Raw genomic sequence first — 18,957 nt, 5'->3', positions numbered from 1 at the left:
ACTAATATATTAAATGATTCATAATTATGTTTAGGGTCTTTTAACATTTCTTCTACACAATACTATTCTTCAAAAACATTTAAATTAAACTTATGCTTATTCTATAGTTTTAATCTAAATTTACCACCTCAAAATAATGAAAGAGAATTTTATTTGATTTGAATCAAAGTTCAGCCATAGAACACGAACAAGAAAATGATCATCATATGAATTCTGGTAATTTTATTACTTATTAATTTTTGTATATTATTTTATTCTGTAATGTTTGTTTATATACGTGTTTGATAGAACATGTATTTGAAATATTTTAGAACATGCAAGTGTAAAAGCAAAATCATTAAATAGTTATTTGATTTTGTATGTATACATTTAATAAATTATGTATTGTAAAAGCAAAATCATTAAATAGTTATTTGATTTTCAAAATAAAAATGCATTAAATACTCTCAGAAAATCATACAAAATAAAATCCTAAAACATCAGTATTTTGATACAGAATCAAGGATATTTTCTGCAATTGAAAATTTGAAACTCAACATCCGATACGGTTTCATCATGTCTTAACCGGCCTCACAAGCCCCAAACCAGAGCCGCTACCCAAATGCTTGTACTCCTTAGCCTCAAGATGATCATCGTGCTCAGCAAAGCCAGTGCCTCCTTTCTTTAGCCCAACCAAGTTCCTGTCCTTGCAAGGTTTGTCACACACAAGACATACTTTGTCCACAGGCATGAACTTTTCACCACACTTTTTGCAGAAAACATGCCCGCATGAGCTGAGTGCCACAAGAGACATTGTGTTGGTGAGAGTGACTTTGCAGCTGGGGCAAATGTAGGCTTTGTCATAAGAGCTTGAGGATGCTGATTTCGTCTTGTTCTCTTCCTCTTCGCTGTTGTCTTCTGTGAAACGAATTGCAAAGAGGTTCTTAAGCTTGAGTTTCTCTTTGCCCTCTGGACAGACCGTGTGAGTTTCTGGAGCATCTACTCTGACTGAAGCTGCTGGTGTAGCTGATGGGAGCCAGAAGGCTTTCATCGTCCTAAGCGCTTCTTCTTCAAAGGAAGTTGTCTTCACACTGTTTGCCCCATGAAAACCACTCTTGTCTTGGTTGTGGTTCTTTTCACTGTTTCGAGGCATTGCACTATGGTTCTGCTGATCAAAATCGTCAAGCTCTCTCGCCTTTTGTAACATTAGCCTCTCTTCTTCTTCGTCCTTGTCTTGCTTCTTTTGAGAAGTATGTGCAGCAACCCTCCTACAGACATATTAGTACCACAGATCAGTATCTTAACATACAGAGCGAAGCTAAATCAGACACAACAATATTCAAAAAAAGCTCTCTTCAAAGTCCCAACAGGTCGTAACAAGTTAGGAAAGTCGGCTCCAACAGTTTCTACTCCAATCTCTATTTATATACAAGCTCAAACAAATACAACCGTAGGCTAACCCTGAGACCCGTACTTACTTAACCCAAAATGAAAGCATCAAAATCAAACCTCACATTACATTAGATATCACTCCATAGGGTTTTTAAAAATATCAGCTTCTCCTTCTCAATAACAGTGGGGCTAGTAGTAACAAAACCAGTACTCCTTACGGTACACTCAAAAGTCTAACTCTTACTATACAAACCCTACTTACGCATTAACTTAAAAAGCAAATCTTTGAAGGACGACAACATGTTATCAGGGTAATGCTTCAGACGTCCTTTCAAACAATGACTAAACTGGTATCAATCAAATCGAAAAATAACCAAGTAGAGACTTGATCTAATCCATGTCTTAATCTAAACACCAGAATGTCCCAATTCACACCAGATACGTGAGGAATTCAACAACCCTATCTATATATCCTAAAGCTAGAAACTTCAATCAAGCTCAATCACAACACATATAATCAAAAAAGGAACTTAAAGTTCGAAACTTTGAAAAGAGAACTCCAAAAAGTTTATACCTTTGGATATCTTTCTTCTGAGCAAGGAAGCATTCGAGGATACACTCTTTGCAAAAGACATGACCTTTATGACAACACATCGGATCGATGAAAGGCTTCAAGCAGAGAGAACAAGCATCGAAAGGCTTAATCGAGTCTTTACCCAATCTCTCTCTCTGAGTTCCATACCCTAACTTCTTCTTCTCGTCGTAAGTGAAATAAGCAAGATCATTGTTGTTCTTCGAGTGTCTTTGCGGCATATTGGCGAGGAAGATTGAATTGGGTTGAAGAGAAGAGGATCGGAATCTGAAGAAACCCTAGAGAGATCTATTGGTAAAGGATTTGTCTTTTTTCTAATTTCAGATTGGAGAAATTGGGAAATTGAGTTTTCCAGTGTTTCGCTCTCATGTTAGTCGGTTCTTTTACCACAGCATATACCGTCCGATATGAATCTAATCTAACGATTCCTAATTATTACCACTTTTTGTTAAATATAAAAGAAAATAAAATATTTGTAATTATAAATAATATATCTATATATGTAGCGATCCAACTAAGAGATTTATGTGAGTTTTAGGGACATTATCCAAGTTTTGAAGTTTTCCTTAAAGTTTTTTTTTTTACACCAATACTTGAGAATTATATTTGTTACGAAAATATGAGGTTTGAAGTTTCATTTAAATCATACAACAATTCTAATATTAGTGAGGTGGGCAAAAACCAAAATCTTAGAATTATAAATAAATAGATGAGATCAGTCCTAAGAATCTTAGAAAATTAAACTCTCTCTATATCATAAAAAATGGTTTTTAAATAATTTTCACATAAATTAAGAAAAACATTTAATATTTAACTATAAATGCATAAACTTACACGGCAATTTCGAGATGTGTCTCAGAACCTGGAAAATGTCAAGTTAGAGGTTAAGTCGGTGATTAAGGAGAATGAGAAGACTCTGCACTCAGATCCAGATCCAGAGACAAAAGAGCCACCATTGGACTGGTCAGCCATTACTCTATGCATTAGTTGGTCATAATGAAGTAAAAAATTCCCCAATGACCATTTAGCCAACAACCATCTCAAATAGTGTAATCAACTTATAAATCTTCAAGGATTATTGTGGTTTAACTGTCTTGTTTCACTCACTGCTTGTCTAATGAACAACATTTTGGGGAGAGATGAAGAAGCAATTCATCAGTGTAACGATCCAACTAAGAGATTTATCTGGTGAGTTTTAGGGGTATTATCCAAGTTTTGAAGATTTCCTTAGAGTTTTTTTTTAAGAAAAAATGAGATTGAAGCTTCAGCTAAATCAAAAACAATTCTAATATTAGTGAGGTGGGAAAAAACCAAAATCTTGCGTGATTTATAATTTTATAAAATTATAAATAAATAGATGAGATCAGTCATAAGAATATTAGAAAATTAAACTCTCTCTATATCACAAAGAATCGTTTTTTAAGAATTTTCACATAAATTAAGAAAAATATTTAGTGTTTAATTATAAATGCATCATTTATTTATTATAACATTTTTTCATAACTATTAACCAATAGTAATTCATCAAACTTTAAAATTCTCATTTAATGATTATTACATTTACAATTTCCTAGTTTACTATAATGTTCATAGAATAATACAATACAAGCGGTCAAGCGCTTTAGGGTAAAAACTAAAGAGCTTCAAATCGTCGTTAAAAAAAAACTAAAGAGCTTCAATGATTAGACAATTTAAAAAAAAATTATAATTGACTAAGATACATATTCTAAGCAATCAAAATATCAAATACATATTACTTATAAGAAAAAAATCATTAAAAAAAAAACAAACAACTACTAGAACATTCACAATAATGGTTAGCTACAAAAGTAAACCATAGAACAAACTTCTATTACATGCATCATAAAAACCCAAGATAATATGTCATGAGAAGTCCATTAGATCATATAACTAAAGGTTAGTAGCAAGTTGGTGATTCATATTAGAACATTAATGTAAAAGTAATTTGAAGGTAAAATAACTTCATTACCATGGATACTCTCAAATAACTTCATACATATAACAAAAAGACTTGCACTAGTCTTTCCATTACTTGGATACTCTCAAATCTTCAACGACCAAGTCCTCCTTTTAGATGTTAATCCAACATCTCCAATTTATGTTCGAACAACAACGCTTTTTCTTTCACTAATCAGTATGTAGTTGACCCAAACAAAAAGAACAACAAGTGTTACAAATCCGAGTTGTTGTTTTTTTTTTTAAAAAATATTTCTCCTCAATGTACATATCCAATTACATTGAGGAGATCCAATTACATTAAAAATGACTATTTTTAACAAACAAACATTTTTAATTATGTACAAAAGTTGAAATCTATGGGGAAAACACGACGAATAGTCAAAGGTGCGTAGGGGAAGACTAATATATGGTCAATGAGAGTCATCTACCAACAATTGTGGTGAAAGTAACATCGTTGACCGTGGCAACATCTTGACCATCCAAGTTTAGTTCATCAATCTCACCGGAGTACAAGAACGAATGGAAGGTAGGCTGTCTCGGACGTGGAAGTTGACCTGTTCGACTCTCCAACATCAACAATACCGAACCCATGTTTGGTCTGTGGATGACTGAGTCTTGTGTACACAACATCCCCACGTGAATGCATCTCATCGCTTCCGCTACGTCTCGACTGTCCTCCACAGTTGGATCTATCATCTCTCTTGTCTTTCCTTGGCTCCATAAATACCACGCCTGATTTTGTTTTCCGTTTAGAACATTTAGTAACCAAAAAAAATTTCTAAGCGAACCAAACCGAACTATAAACTAAACCTGAAAAGAATAGAAACTTACATAACCGATGAGACTTCCATGTTCAGATCCTCGAAAGCTAATGTTTTTTCTTCCACTCACAATCTCCAATATCAACACTCCAAAGCTATACACATCAGATTTCTCTGAAAAGATCCCCTCCATTGCATACTCCGGAGCCATATAACCACTTCACATTTTGAACATTAAAAAAAAAATATTAGAAATTAATACAGTTTTATGTTGATTAACGAAGATAAAGATGTTTGTTTAGTTACTATGTGCCGACGACTCGGATCGTGTTGGCATGGTCTTGTCGGTAGTTAAAGATCCTAGCCATACCGAAATCCGAAATCTTTGGATTCATTTCCGTGTCTAGCAAGATATTGCTAGCTTTTAGGTCACGGTGAATGATCTTTAGTCTTGAGTCTCTATGCAAGTAAAGCAATCCTCTAGCAATTCCTCCAATGATCTCCCATCGTTTTCTCCAGTCCAAACTTCCTCGTTTACTCTCATCTGTCCAGAGACATCGATATCATATACTCAAATCCACAAAAGTTTCATAACATTTTTATTGACATTGTTTAGCAAAAAAAAAAAAAAAACATACCAAAAAGGAAGCGATCTAAACTCTTGTTTGGCATGTATTCATAGAGAAGCATCTTCTCGTTGTCTTCAATGCAACATCCTAGTAATCTAACAAGATTCCGATGCTGGAGTTTCGCGATTAGTAAGATCTCGTTCTTGAATTCCTCTAGTCCTTGCTTAGATTTCCCTGATAGTCTCTTCACCGCAATCTCTCTTCCTTCTGAAAAGTTCCCCTGTACAAACATATATACAACACAGAAGTTCTTTTTTACATAGCAAAATTTTATTATTCAACATTATTTTCAGGACATTTTCGTTTGTTTCACCTTATATACAGTACCGAATCCGCCCTGTCCAAGTTTGTTTTCTTCAGCAAAATCTCTTGTTGCTGAGGCTACGCTGTCGAAACTGAATATTGGCAAATCCGGTGTGTCAACTTGATCCCCTACTAGAACACTGATCGGTGAGCTTTTGAAGTTAACCGAGTTATCTCTGGTATCGGAAACTGGAAGATCTTTCTTCTTCCACAAGAAAGCTACAGATCATAAAATATTTGACCGTCTTAGCAGTTAATTTTTTTAAAACAAGACTATGTGCGAGTAGAGGTGTTACCTTTAAACCTTTTCCATAAGATCCAAATGCATAATCCTAGCAAGAATGCACCTATAACACTGACAATCATTATCCAAATTTTCGATTTCTCCGTTCCACCTCCTGTATACACAACAAAAGAAACCAAAAAAATAATTCAGGAAGTCATGTTTAAATCTTTCAAAATGTTATCTGAGAGTTTAGACATTTTTACAAACCTAGTTCAGAAGCTGCCAGCCGGATATTGATATAGTTTCCACCAAGCTTAAAACTCTCTATATCGATCAACTCACGGTTCCAAATCATACATCCGATCCCTCCTACAACCGCATAAGCATTACACGAGCAGTCCCTCACGCATACATCTTTACAAGTTACTAAGCTGTTAAGTGGAACAACTGATCCAAAATCAGGCAACTTCATTCCCTTCAGTACCTTAAAACCATCTCTTTTATCCGCAACCAAACTCTGACTACAGTTCAATGCAACTCTTCTCTTGCAGCCACCGGAAAAATTCATGTTGTTCCATTGATCCCAATAAACCGGCTCAAACCCATCAATGCAGCTGCAATTACCAGAATCAAACTCTTTGCTGTCATCACATACACTGTAATTACCGCAACGGTTATAGTTCTCGCATTCCGTGTCCGGTTTCTTTTGAAGCAAAGTCCAGTTCTTGGCATCCTTATTCCATCTAAACTGCTCTTGTACGCCATCAAACCTAATCCGAAACCTCAAGAAATCAGAACTGTTTATGGTAACATAAGTGAAATACACGATACCATCTCGATCAGGAGGAGAGAGCTTAAACCCTCTAATATAGTTTGTGACTCGGTGCATATCCGGTATACCGGTAAATATAGCCGAGTTCCACGGTCCGCTACGCCATTTCCTCTTCTCCCCTTCCCAAATCACAATCTCTGGTGCTCCATTAGGATCAATCCCCATCGAATACCTTCCTGGTGAAGGATCATTTTCGGATTTCCATGGGACAAAACCGCGGTTTTCTCCCAGTGAAGGATCCACCCGAACCCTCATACTCGGCAAGAAAGTATCTGTTGGATTGTCAAAACTCTCCCAATATCATTTGTTTCTGTCTGAATCTGAAGACAGAACCAAATCCCCTGTTCTCAACAGAGCAGCAACGGTGTTGTTTGACTCGGGCTTAGCACTTGTGGACCAAACTGCTGCGTTTTGACCATTCACGACCACCAAGTTCCCGTCATCTGCGATCTTCAAAGCTCCGTTGTGATCCAACAATGGCTTCTCACGATTCGCGACCCAGACAACTGTTTGAGGCTCGATGTTCTTGTACCATATTCCAACGTACCTTACGGTTGAATTTTTGGGACTAAAGAATCCAGCCTCGAAGCTTCCATCATTGCTGACTAGTGAGTCTCCGTCTCGTATCGTCTGGTTTCTGGTGATTGAGTTGCTTGTGGAGCAAGATACGATGCTACATAGTTGAAAGTAAACAACATCAAAAGGTTCATCACCAAAGTAAGGATTCTGTAGTAAAATCCTGCCATACTTTTGAGATCTTTAAACCACGATTTAAAAAAAAAAAATAGAAAAAAAAAATGACTATGTGCGACCGATTTAAACGTCGGTATACGGCTATAAATTTCCTACCAATTAACGACCACTTTATTTTTTTCTTCTTTAAAAAGAAAGATACACTTATAATCGTCATAATTATGCTCTTCCTCCTTAGAACAAAACCTAATTTTTCTCATTTTTCTTGGCCACACCTAATTTCGATCTCTTCCTCCTCTACAAAATCTTTCATGAGAACTATCTGTCGCCTACTCTTCCTCAGTCTCCTCCTCTACCTGATGTTCCCAGACCCTAAATGGTGTTGATGGTTTTGATCTAGAGATGAAGCTTCGGATTCGACAAAAAAAACAAAAAAAAAAAACCAATGGTGGCTGTCGGGTGAGGAAAGAAACGAAGAAGAAGATTGAGAGAGCAAGGGCATAACTATCATCTCTTTCAAAAAAAAAAAAAAAAAAAAAGGGCATAACTATCATTCTCCTATCACCCAAAAGCACCTAAAATCGAGAATCTGGACAATAGTTCCTATTTCCTAATCTGAAAGATTTGGGCCAGTAAAGTCCTATTTCAATAAATATCCCATATATATTTTCATATGCAAAACTTCCATATAAGAAAATAAGATAGATACTAGTCTCTCCTAACGTCATCACCAAAAAGGCAAAAAATCTTCGTGTTGGTATATATATAAGTTAAAAGAAAGGGTCAAATAATAAGAATATAGAAAGGGAAATATTAGAAAGAAAACAAAAAAGGAAAAAAGAATTAAGTAAAATATGTTACAAAGAGAGAAGGAAAAGTAAAATTTGTTTTTACTTCAACAGGAACGAGGTCTATAAAACCGTAATTCAACTACAACAGAATAGAAAAAGAGAGCTGAAGCGATGGATCCGCATCAAAGGGAAGTTTCACTTGAAGAGAAAAAGAGAGCTGAATCGATGAATCCGCAGCAAAGGGAAGTTTCAACTCTTCAGGCAGCTGCTCAGGAGTTGACAATTGCAAGTAAGTTTTCTGATTTCTAGGAATTCTTGTAAATAGAAGTTTCACTGATTTGTTCTGTGTTCTTTAGTTAGTTTTGTCTGTCTAACCGCTTCTATTTACTTACAACTATAGCTGAAGCATCTCAGCCTTGTGATGAAGAGAAAAAGAGAGCTGAAAAAGCGATGGATCCACAACAAAGGGAAGTTTCACCGCCTGTCACCATAAAGGAAGATTTGGAAACATTTTTGCGGCTGCAATTTGAGCTTTTAAGACTCCACACTACATTAATGGAGGCCGTTCGGGGTGAAGAAAAAGTTGCATATATGGCTGGCTTGCAAAAAATGAGAGTGACTGTGAATGATTTCGTAAAAAGGGCTTCAGAAGATTTTAAAGAAGATGAGAAGAAACTTGAGACTGTGGCAATAATCAAGACTCGGATAAGCACTGTCAGGACAGAAATCAGGAAACTCAAGAATCAACACGGTGAATGAAATTGAAGAGGCTAAGATAAGCTCTTGTTACCGTCAGTTGCTCTAAGTCTTTGTTCGGTTCGAAAACTATCTATCTTTTTGGGATTCTGTTTGTTTAATTATAAGACTTGCTCTATTTTGAGATTATCTGTTTCCAACTATCTTTTAGGGATTTTGTTCTGTTTTGAGATTTTTGGTGTTACGTTTAGTTCGGATGTTTACAAGCTTATTTCTATTATCAATCAAATATAACTAAGAGAGAGAGAGAGAGAGAGATCTTAGTTCGCATGCATGATGGCTCCATCTTAAATTAAGATGAGAAATACATTGCAAGCGCTGGTGAAGACTGTGTTGTCCGAGTTTGGAGTATATCCGAGCAACATATATAGAACAGACAACAAGTATCAAGTAGCCGAGAGGTTGATTCTGGTGTTTACTTTGCCATGAACCAACACTCTGTGATTGAGCCCTTGAAGATCAATACTGACATAACTGGAAAGAAGACAACAACAAGTTTTTTGAGGACTCAACTTGCGTTGCGTTGTGTTACCTCCTGATATCTTCACTAATATCGTTGACGCCTCTGCATTATATATCTTTTCAAACTCTTTCCTTGCATTTATATATGTAGTCTTTTAATTTGTTTGTGCACATCCTCTTACGTTTACTACTCTTTGCTGCCTGCAGTATCTCTCTTTCCCACTTTCTTGTTGAGTCGTGAGAGGCCATAAGTCTCCCCAAAAGGACTTCTTGGCTTGCAAATGAAGGCCCGGGTTCTTGCTTTTATTTGTTGTTACTTGGAAGTAAAATATGTATACACATTACACAATAGAAAACGTTATTGGCAATTAGAAGGACGGTGTGATTATGTGTTCTTGTGCCCTAGGCCAGAAAGTGTTATTACTGTTTCTCCAAAATCATTATAATTGTAACTACAGATCTTCAGTGTCTCTCCATGGAAAATTATTTTACCACTTGCCCAACTCAGAATTGTACATGGATGATGATGAATCCTAAACACTTACGCTAAGGCTATATATAGCTAAGGCCAGGCTCCCCATTTCTGGTCTTGATCTGGGCGACACCACTCAGCATCTACTTGCTTTCTCTTTCCCACTTTCTTGTTGAGTCGTGAGAGGCCATAAGTCTCCCCAAAAGGACTTCTTGGCTTGCAAATGAAGGTCCGGGTTCTTGCTTTTTGTTACCACTCTCCTTTCAAACGCCCCCTCTGAACCGTCCTCTTTGGTTGGCACACACATATCCAACGTCACTTGTTTCCCTTTGCGCGAAAATGATTCTTCCCCATCCGCCTCCCACACTCGCTCTCTCACTCCCCTCTTCCTCTTCAATTGTCTCTTCCACATCCTCATCAGTACCGTCTTCTTGTTCTTCCTCCTCATCCATGTGGTGTCAGAGTCATATGCTCTTGGGTCAATGTAAGGCACTTCAACCACCTGTTATTTGATAAAGTCCTCTGCACACAATATCGAATGGGCATAAAACTTAGAAGAGTCAGATCAAAAGCTAGATGTGCGCATGGTTTTCATAGGTTAGCCAACACACTTACCATAGTCAATCTCTAGATCCTCAGGTTTCTTATTTGCGCGTCTCTCCTTTAATGTCTCCAACTTCATACCATCAAGAGGCCACAACTCCCTAAATAGAGGTCATAACCAAAAAAACTCTATTCTTAACAACATTCCTCTAAAAGTCACAAAAAGTCACAACTCTCAAACATCACAAAAAGTACCAACCGTGGGGGCTGACTTCTCCTGAAAACTTCTCATCCTCGAACCCGCGTAGGGGGACACCTTTTGTACGCTGCAAAGGTAAATGTAAGGATCTGGAGTCATCTGCAAGCATAGAGCTGACTAAAATCTATATATTTGCTGAAGACAAGATTAAGCATTGGAACCTTGTAGGAACGCTGAGATGAATTTCTCTGCAACCGCTGAACAAAATGGCAGTACTTTCCAATGTTTTCCAGCGGGCACTTTCCATCATGAGGGCACTGCATTTGCAACCCCCTCCTTTTGTGTTACAATACATTCATGTAATCGTTTTCATAAAAACTGTAACATCAAGTTCTTGACTTAGCGTTTGACAGATGGAGGAGAGTTTTTCAGGAGGGATATTGACACTTACTGAGCAACAATATGCGCACCAGATTTGAGATCGAGCACTGCCTTCTCAGCTCCAGCTTTCTTCATTTTATTTTCCAGTTTACGCAGTTTCTAAGAAAAAATGAATACATTGAAAATAAGCAGAAGAGGGATAAGTAACTTTTGACAACAGAGACAGCTCATTATAAATGTGTATGCAAATGAAATTACCCTCTTCTCCATCCACAGTATATGTGACGTTCCTGGTTCAACCACAATTTACGAGAAGAGTTAGTAACAAATCAAAATGCAAGAGCACACGAAGTACATGTTCTAGTACAAACAAAGTTACTGAGGAGACTGAAGGATGAATAAACTCAAAAACCGTACCAAGAGATCATCTGTAAGGTCCCAGAGCTGGCGAACCACAGTAATCCTGTCTTTGAGAGATGGTATCTCCCCTCCTAACACATAGGACTTAACCACCCACAGGAAAACATAAGGAAATTTACTCAGTAAGAAAAACAAATTTGTAAAGAAGAATCACAGCTGATGCGACTGAATAAAGGAAATAACCCACAGCAATAACAAGATCGTGTTTCCTCTGGGACTTTTCGTTGATCTCTTTACACAGTTTGTTGATCTCTTTACTAAGCGCTAGTAGGCTAGTATACCCATGGATCAGAGGCAAATCCTTGAGGCCGTTCATATTCACAATAATGGTAAGATCAGAACCCAAACAATGCAGTTACTGTTAGTACAAATAGCTCTGTAAGACGCTAACAAAGTGAATTACCCTGAATCAAGTTCCGTCCTGCACGCTGCATTGACTGAGATGGTTCCACTATGTTTACTCTCTCCACAGACATTGGCCAAACCTCTTGAACCGCCCTACAAGATGTTAAAACGAATCAAGAACGGAATAAAAAGTATCATAACTAATAGGGAAGTATCTATCTCCTCACCAGAGACCTGAACCAGTGCCAGCACCAAAATCCAGCACTTTTGTAGGCCTAAAATCCGGTATTCTTCGACGAATCTATATAAGAAGGTTAAAAAAAACCGGTCACTATATGATCAGAAGATGGAAGGTTAACGGGAGGTAAATCAGGGGCTAGTCTCACAACACTTCTGTTGCATAGTTGTCAATGCTCCTGAGGCGCCGGGTACTGTACCAGATGTGTGGTGGTACAGAGGAACGAAAGAAGGTGCAAGCCTCTGCGTACATGTCAGAATTTGGGCGCCACAAAGATCAGGTTTTGTAGATCCTTCAACGGTACATGTTTGTATTGACTCATGTCGATCAACGGGAACATCCTTTGCCTTGTCAAAGGAGTGCATAGGTGCCTAATAAAAGATAGTTGGCATGCCAGGCCTCCAATCTGCTAAAAGACCTTCATGTAGGGTATGCCAATGAGTTTTTGTAGTCAGATTTCTTTTATGTGCATGATAGAACTCATAAATATGTAGAGGTTTCACAGTGCTTATTTGTTAACAAACAAGTTCAGGCTACTGAATTTATGGAGCCGATAGGCAGACAGATAAGTATACAAATAAAAAGGTGAGAAACAAAATCAAGCATATAACAGACCTTAATTGGATTCTCTGGGGCTTTAGATGATCTCCGGTTTTTTTGCCTGACATAAATCTGAAACAAATACAAGTCGAACGTATTAAAAGAGACAAAAAGCCTTTTATTTCTTGATCACCAGCCAGGCTGATAAACACATGGACATGAAAGTAGAAGAATGACAGAACTAGATCATTTGCAACCGGAATTGTGTCGAGGTGAAGTTTTTGTATCTTCATATGTTTATCTAAATACTTTAAAGGTTGTGGTCAGAATAGCACTTATGAGAACTAAGCTAATGAGAGCGACCTAATGAAAATACCAACAGATAACTTCGTAACCCAAAAACCAATCCTAATTCTGCAAAAGTTCAGTGATGATTACCTGATGCTCGCCTTTACATGAAAGAAAGCGCTGCTTTTTGTTGTCTTCCAGTCTGAGTTATATTCCATTATTCCAAAAGCCAGTAATCTGCGTTCAAACAGCACACGGAATAAATTTTTGACTACACTAGCAGACTGGACAAAGAAAAAAAAGGAAAGTAACTTACTTTGAAAAACGGCAAAAAATCTTTTAGCTAACTTGGCGAGGACCAAGGCAACACAGATTGCTTCTGGGCTGACTCAACAAGAGTAGCAGCTAACGTCTTCTTAGATTGCTGCCGACCTGACGGCGGCTTACTTGAACTAGGGAATGAAAGAGGACTGTTTACAACTTCTTGGTGAGGAAGTGTAAATAATGGCACTCTTTGAGATGAAGCATCCAAACCGGATTCCACTTGAGACCGTCGATAGTCTTGAACAGCTACAATGGTTCAATAATCAAAAGAATTATATTGCGTAAACAGATAAGAATACATAGAGATTATAGCACCCGAATTTTTAACCAAAATAACATACCTATCAGAAACTATCAACTAGATATCTTCCAGCTAGATCGCAGTGACAAGAGGATGACTTGGGCGCGAAATATATCCTTGGTGTTGTTTGAGCATCTCAGATAGAAGTCTTTGGACTAGGGTTCCAATGTGCTGGCGTGAATGATCAAGTGCACAAAGAGAGAGTACACTTGGATAAGAAGTTGAAGATGATCATGAATCAAACAATGCAGTTCTCCCATTTGGGCGTGACTGAAGCCATTCGTCGCTTAGTGCTTTTCTTGTTGTCAACTGCGGTGACCTTTTCCGGTAAAATATCCTCGTCATCAGTCTCCAGAGCTTCCTCAAGTTCAATCTCGAAGTCTAAATCGTGTATCCTCATCATCATCATCATTAGTTAGTTCCACCCTGTGCCAAGGGAACCTCAGTAATATCGCCACTATGTAAAACAGCAGAGCGAGAAACTTGCGGTATTCTTCCTCATCATCGACATTAGGAATATCATCCTCATCATCGGTCTCCTGGAGAAAAGCCTCAAGATCATCAAGGGTGAAACTGGCAAGCGAATAGCGAGCTCTAGTACGCTTGCAGATGGCACATCCTCCTCCTCCTCCTCCTCAGTTGATGTAAAACCTTGCTTCTTCTGAGTTTGGATCATGTCACACAAATGATCTCCTCCGGTTTTCATTCGCATCTACAGTCCTGTCATCAGCCGAACTAGCCTCTTCTCTAACAAAGCTACCCAATATCAGAGTATCCTACTGCAGCAATTTTATCCAATATCAGAGTATAGCATGATTCCTAATTTCAACTGAAAGTGATTTAGTATATATATAAGATGGGTTCCTTACTCAGAATCATTAATAACTTGATCCACATGAGCCAATCGGTCCAATGCCTGAATCATGGACACAATAATATTAGAGCACCGCTGATGGCCCAAAAATTTAATCACATAAATAGTTGTCACTGTTGACACCTGTTTGCATTGTAACGGACTTTATCAAGGAACGCCTGTAGCAGAAAACAAGATATCAAGCATCAAACTGAAATCCCCATGTTGGAATACTGTTAAACAAACTAGAAACGAGTTGAAAACAGAAATTCATGACTTCATTTTTCAGAAATAGAAAAGAAACCTGCATATGAGACCGTGATCGTTCACTTGATTCAAAAGCTTTTTGCTGATTTTTCACTTGTTCTTCCCGTGTTCTTTCGAAAATATCATACTTTCCCTTATAGGTACTTAGTTTTTGGTTCTGCAAATGGATGATGTCCGTGACCACCTGTAGCCAAAAACAAGTATTAAGCATGTCCAGAGATATTGGAGAAATAATAACAGTATGGAGATCAATAGAGAAAAAGTACCGTGTTCAAGAATTCCCTAGCATGGGAAACGACTATAAATGTTTTTGGCCACTTGGTTAGATATGTTTCTAACCATAAGACAGCATGGAGATCAAGATGGTTCTACCAAGAGAGAGGAAAATTATCTCAGAACCCTTCAAATATGAAGGATAGATTGATCCAAGAAGGGAAGGAAACTTTATAAAGAAAACACACCGTAGGTTCATCAAGCAACAACAAATCAGGCTCTATGAATAGAGCACGAGCAAGTGCAATTCGCATTCTCCATCCTCCTGAAAAAGTATTCGTAGCTTTCTTCTGCATTTCTGGAGTGAAACTTAGACCCTGAAAATGACGTGGAGAGCAACATCTGCAAGTTAGCTAACAGTACTCAGAAGTTGAAGGCAACAAAAGCACAAGCAAAGATGTCAACAGAAGATGGCACAAAAATCTAGCAATTTATATGCATTATGAGGTGATGGGTCACGACTTGCATCCAGATATGCATACCCTCTTGTTTCTATCTATGCTACCAAACGAAAAACTCTAAAGGAATTGCATCCAGATATGCATACCATCTTGTTTCTATCTATGCTGCCAAACGAAAAACTCTAAAGGACTTGCATCCAGATATGCATACCCTCTTGTTTCTATCAATGCTGCCAAACGAAAAACTCTAAAGGACTTGCATCCAGATATGCATACCCTCTTGTTTCTATCTATGCTACCAAACGAAAAACTCTAAAGGGCTGCAGAAAATTTATAATGGTAAAGAGCAACTTACAGCAAGGAGACTAGCTGCCCGAGCCTCAGCAGTATAAGCATAAATTGCATCAAGTCTTTTTGTATATTTCTTCAAGCCTTTGAGACATAGATGTCCTTCAATTGTGTCTTTAGGCATTCCATCCTTAGCTGTGGGTTCTTCCATTTCTCTCTTCAGATAACAAAAACAAGAGTCAACATTACCAGCAAAGACGGATGATAGGAAAAGAGAAAACACCTGAATGAGGAAATGGTAATACTAATTAGTAAACAAGCTTGATCTAACCTGCTTTGCGAGTATATGAATCTCTTCTTCCTAACAGCTTGGTTCTTTCAACATCAGTGTTAAGAAGGCATTGTAAAGCTGTCGTCTTGTCACCAACCACTTCTTGTTCGACATGCTACAAGGCCTGTAGAGTAATACAAAAAGAGAACAAGTTCCCCTATGTAAGCTAGATTTATCTTCCCGTCTATTCCTTGGATTAAAAAGAGAGCTAGAATAAATAATAAAACCCACCGTAATGGCGTCCAAAAGAGAGGGTGATAGATCCATCGACAATGAGATCACGGCCTCCAACAGAAACATTAAAGTTATCCATATGAATGTCTCTGATAGGACCAGTGTCATGATTGACACTGACAGTAGGCATCCCTGCTTTAGCGGCTTCCATTTCAGCAACATGCTGTTGATATTGTAGCTGCGAAAACAAAGAAACAAGTAAATCTCACAGTAGAAACAAAATCGAACAGAAGGTCAACTACTAGAATATGTCATTATTATTGAATACCTCTCTCTTTGGCGATCATCCTTTTTCTTTCTCCTCTCAATCTTAGCTAAGTCACGTTCCGTGAGCAAAGGCCCATCCACAGGCTCTGGCTTCCTTCTTCTTAACCGGACCATCATCCATTCCATCGTTCATCCGCACAGGCATAGTAAGACTCCGTACAGTTGGTGTAGGCTTCACCAATCCATGCTTTCCAAACTTATCCGACAATTTGCTACAAAACCTACACACCACAACCAGTTACAAAACTAAGCATTTCTTTTATATGACAATCTCAAAAAGCGAAACCTACTCTTGAAACCATTTCAACACAGATTTAATTAAATTCCCACTCACATAACATTAGTTAACACTCCATAGGGTTTGCATTGTAGCTTCCGCGTTACAACTCAAGTTAAAAAAAAACTGCTTCTCCTTCTCAATAACAGTGGGGCTACTAGTAACAAAACCAGTACCCACTTCACACCAGATACATGAGGAATTCAACAATCCTATCTATAGATCCTAAGGCTAGAAACTTCAATCAAGCTCATTCACAATCCAAAGTGGAAAACATATTTTGTTCACAAATACACAACATATAATCAAAAAAGGAACTCAAAGTTCGAAACTTTGAAAGAAAAAAACTCCAAAAGTTTATACCTTTAAGGTATACACAATAGTCTAAAGTCTAAAACTCTTACTATACAAACCCTACTTACAGGTTAGAGGTACGTGTAAGTAAACAAATACAACCGTAGGCTAACCCTGAGACCCGTACTTACTTAACCCAAAATGAAAGCATCGAAATCAATTCTCACATTATTACACTAGATATCACTCCATAGGGTTTTTATTGTCGCTTCCGCATTACAACTCAAGTTAAAAATATCAGCTTCTCCTTCTCAACAACAGTGGGACTAGTAGTTACAAAACCAATACTACTTACGCCATTAACTAAAAAAACAGATCTTTAAAGGACGAAAACATGTTATCAGGGTAATGCTTAAGACGTCCTTTCAAAGGATGACTAAATTGATATCTAAACACCTGAATGACCCACTTCACACCAGATACATGAGGAAGTCAACAATCCTATCTATAGATCCTAAAGCTAGAAACTTCAATCAAGCTCATTCACAATCCAAAGTGAAAAACATATTTCTTTTTCACAAATACACAACATATAATCAAAAAAGGAACTAAAATCCAAAGTTTATACCTTTAAGGTATACACAATAGTCTAAAGTCTAAACTCTTACTATACAAACCCTACTTACGCATTAACTTAAAAAGCAAATATTTGAAGGACGACAACATGTTATCAGGGTAATGCTTAAGACGTCCTTTCAAACAATGACTAATCGAAAAATAACCAAGTAGAGACTTGATCTAATCCATGTCTAAATCTAAACACCAGAATGTCCCAATTCACACCAGATACATGAGGAATTCAACAACCCTATCTATAGATCCTAAATCTAGAAACTTCAATCAAGCTCAATCACAACACATATAATCAAAACAGGAACTTAAAGTCCGAAACTTTGAAAAGAGAACTCCAAAAAGTTTATACCTTTGGATATCTTTCTTCTGAGCAAGGAAGCATTCGAGGATACACTCTTTGCAAAAGACATGACCTTTATGACAACACATCGGATCGATGAAAGGCTTCAAGCAGAGAGAACAAGCATCGAAAGGCTTAATCGAGTCTTTCCCCAATCTCTCTCTCTGAGTTCCATAACCTAACTTCTTCTTCTCGTCGTAAGTGAAATACGCAAGATCATTGTTGTTCTTCGAGTGTCTTTGAGGCATATTGGCGAGGAAGATTGAATTGGATTGAAGAGAAGAGGATCGGATTAGTTTTTCAATTTCAGACTGGAGAAATTGGGAAATTGAGTTTTCCAGTGTTTTGCTTTCATGTTAGTCGGTTCTATTACCACAGCATTTACCGTTCGATATGAATCTAATCTAACGGTTCCTAATTTTTACCACTTTTTGTTAAATATAAAAGAAAAGGAAAAATATCTGTAATTATAAATAATATATCTTATTATATATATGTAACTATCCAACTAAGAGATTTATGTGAGTTTTAGGGGCATTATCCAAGTTTTGAAGTTTTTCTTAAAGTTTTTTTTTTACATTAATATTGGTTGAAGTTTTTGCTAAATTAGACAACAATTCTAATATTAGTGAGGTGGGCAAAAACCAAAATCTTGAGTGATTTATAATTATAAATAAATAGATGAGATCAGTCATAAGAATTTTAGAAAATTAAACTCTCTCTATATCACTAACAATTCTCATCACAACACAAGCTTAATATCAAGGTATAATCAAAAGCAAAGAAAAAAGATAGACTCTGAATTGTTGGAGAAGATAAAGAAAGCTGAGTTAGACAAACAAAACAGACTTACAGCTATGAAGTCAGGAAAGTAGAAGCACCTAAGATTAAAGCTAGAACAACTATGAATAAGCAATTTCCAACTAAGAGATTTATCTAGTGAGTTTTATGAGCATTAATTATCCAAGTTCCTTATCGTTTTTTTTTTTTTTTTACATTTATACTTGAGAATTATATTTGTTAAGAAAATATGAGGTTGAAGATAACAATTC

General features: G+C 37.2%; 4 protein-coding genes across 45 annotated transcripts; 1 reads left to right on the top strand and 3 right to left on the bottom strand.

The window, feature by feature from the left end:
- Window positions 1-417: 417 nt before the first annotated feature.
- Window positions 418-2,386, bottom strand: LOC104714486 (E3 ubiquitin-protein ligase CSU1). Its single transcript, XM_010431873.3, has 2 exons — window positions 1,946-2,386; window positions 418-1,247 (listed from the first exon to the last, which is right to left on the bottom strand). The coding sequence occupies exons 1-2, from the start codon at window positions 2,182-2,184 to the stop codon at window positions 554-556; spliced, it is 933 nt and encodes a 310-aa protein (XP_010430175.2). The 5' UTR covers window positions 2,185-2,386; the 3' UTR covers window positions 418-553.
- Window positions 2,387-4,157: 1,771 nt separating this feature from the next.
- On the bottom strand, window positions 4,158-7,926 carry LOC104716028 (putative G-type lectin S-receptor-like serine/threonine-protein kinase At1g61610). Its single transcript, XM_087464952.1, has 7 exons — window positions 6,130-7,926; window positions 5,933-6,034; window positions 5,647-5,855; window positions 5,343-5,553; window positions 5,011-5,248; window positions 4,775-4,922; window positions 4,158-4,675 (listed from the first exon to the last, which is right to left on the bottom strand). The coding sequence occupies exons 1-7, from the start codon at window positions 6,947-6,949 to the stop codon at window positions 4,364-4,366; spliced, it is 2,040 nt and encodes a 679-aa protein (XP_087321078.1). The 5' UTR covers window positions 6,950-7,926; the 3' UTR covers window positions 4,158-4,363.
- Window positions 7,927-8,335: 409 nt separating this feature from the next.
- LOC104714485 (uncharacterized) lies at window positions 8,336-9,137 on the top strand. Its single transcript, XM_010431872.3, has 2 exons — window positions 8,336-8,467; window positions 8,579-9,137. The coding sequence occupies exons 1-2, from the start codon at window positions 8,350-8,352 to the stop codon at window positions 8,935-8,937; spliced, it is 477 nt and encodes a 158-aa protein (XP_010430174.2). The 5' UTR covers window positions 8,336-8,349; the 3' UTR covers window positions 8,938-9,137.
- A 644-nt stretch (window positions 9,138-9,781) lies between these two features.
- On the bottom strand, window positions 9,782-18,320 carry LOC104716025 (ABC transporter F family member 3-like). Of its 42 annotated transcripts, none has more exons than XM_087464954.1 (25): window positions 17,915-18,320; window positions 16,363-16,582; window positions 16,092-16,272; window positions 15,861-15,984; window positions 15,597-15,746; window positions 15,029-15,157; window positions 14,834-14,935; window positions 14,605-14,751; window positions 14,445-14,479; window positions 14,317-14,363; window positions 13,488-14,226; window positions 13,139-13,392; window positions 12,973-13,059; window positions 12,610-12,666; window positions 12,143-12,412; window positions 11,984-12,057; window positions 11,815-11,909; window positions 11,599-11,712; window positions 11,409-11,495; window positions 11,250-11,281; window positions 11,062-11,150; window positions 10,832-10,988; window positions 10,671-10,737; window positions 10,484-10,572; window positions 9,782-10,390 (listed from the first exon to the last, which is right to left on the bottom strand). In XM_087464954.1, exons 5-11 carry the CDS (start codon window positions 15,738-15,740, stop codon window positions 14,204-14,206), a joined length of 627 nt encoding a protein of 208 aa, XP_087321080.1. In that variant the 5' UTR covers window positions 15,741-15,746; window positions 15,861-15,984; window positions 16,092-16,272; window positions 16,363-16,582; window positions 17,915-18,320; the 3' UTR covers window positions 9,782-10,390; window positions 10,484-10,572; window positions 10,671-10,737; window positions 10,832-10,988; window positions 11,062-11,150; window positions 11,250-11,281; window positions 11,409-11,495; window positions 11,599-11,712; window positions 11,815-11,909; window positions 11,984-12,057; window positions 12,143-12,412; window positions 12,610-12,666; window positions 12,973-13,059; window positions 13,139-13,392; window positions 13,488-14,203. The 42 variants fall into 42 exon arrangements, with proteins under 42 accessions (XP_087321080.1, XP_087321079.1, XP_087321082.1 ...); XM_087464953.1 differs by having other exon boundaries at window positions 10,832-10,927; XM_087464956.1 differs by having other exon boundaries at window positions 11,815-11,898.
- Window positions 18,321-18,957: the final 637 nt, after the last annotated feature.

This window comes from Camelina sativa, chromosome 9 (assembly GCF_030686135.1).
Source record: "Camelina sativa cultivar CO46 ecotype springtype chromosome 9, ASM3068613v1".
Lineage (NCBI taxonomy): Eukaryota > Viridiplantae > Streptophyta > Magnoliopsida > Brassicales > Brassicaceae > Camelina > Camelina sativa.
The sequence above is the reverse complement of the archived record's forward strand: the minus strand, read 5'-3'. Positions and strand labels throughout refer to the sequence as shown.

Coding starts and splice junctions, on each gene's coding strand:
- LOC104716025 (XM_087464954.1), bottom strand. CDS start 15,740: ATGGAAGAACCCACAGCTAAGGATGGAATGCCTAAAGACACAATTGAA. Junction 14,752..14,833: donor CTAGGGAATTCTTGAACACG/GTACTTTTTCTC, acceptor TTTTGGCTACAG/GTGGTCACGGACATCATCCA. Junction 14,227..14,316: donor CAAGTTATTAATGATTCTGA/GTAAGGAACCCA, acceptor AAATTGCTGCAG/TAGGATACTCTGATATTGGG.
- LOC104714486 (XM_010431873.3), bottom strand. CDS start 2,184: ATGCCGCAAAGACACTCGAAGAACAACAATGATCTTGCTTATTTCACT. Junction 1,248..1,945: donor CAGAAGAAAGATATCCAAAG/GTATAAACTTTT, acceptor ATATGTCTGTAG/GAGGGTTGCTGCACATACTT.
- LOC104716028 (XM_087464952.1), bottom strand. CDS start 6,949: ATGAGGGTTCGGGTGGATCCTTCACTGGGAGAAAACCGCGGTTTTGTC. Junction 5,856..5,932: donor CTTATGGAAAAGGTTTAAAG/GTAACACCTCTA, acceptor TATGATCTGTAG/CTTTCTTGTGGAAGAAGAAA. Junction 4,676..4,774: donor ATGGAAGTCTCATCGGTTAT/GTAAGTTTCTAT, acceptor AAACAAAATCAG/GCGTGGTATTTATGGAGCCA.
- LOC104714485 (XM_010431872.3), top strand. CDS start 8,350: ATGGATCCGCATCAAAGGGAAGTTTCACTTGAAGAGAAAAAGAGAGCT. Junction 8,468..8,578: donor TCAGGAGTTGACAATTGCAA/GTAAGTTTTCTG, acceptor TTACAACTATAG/CTGAAGCATCTCAGCCTTGT.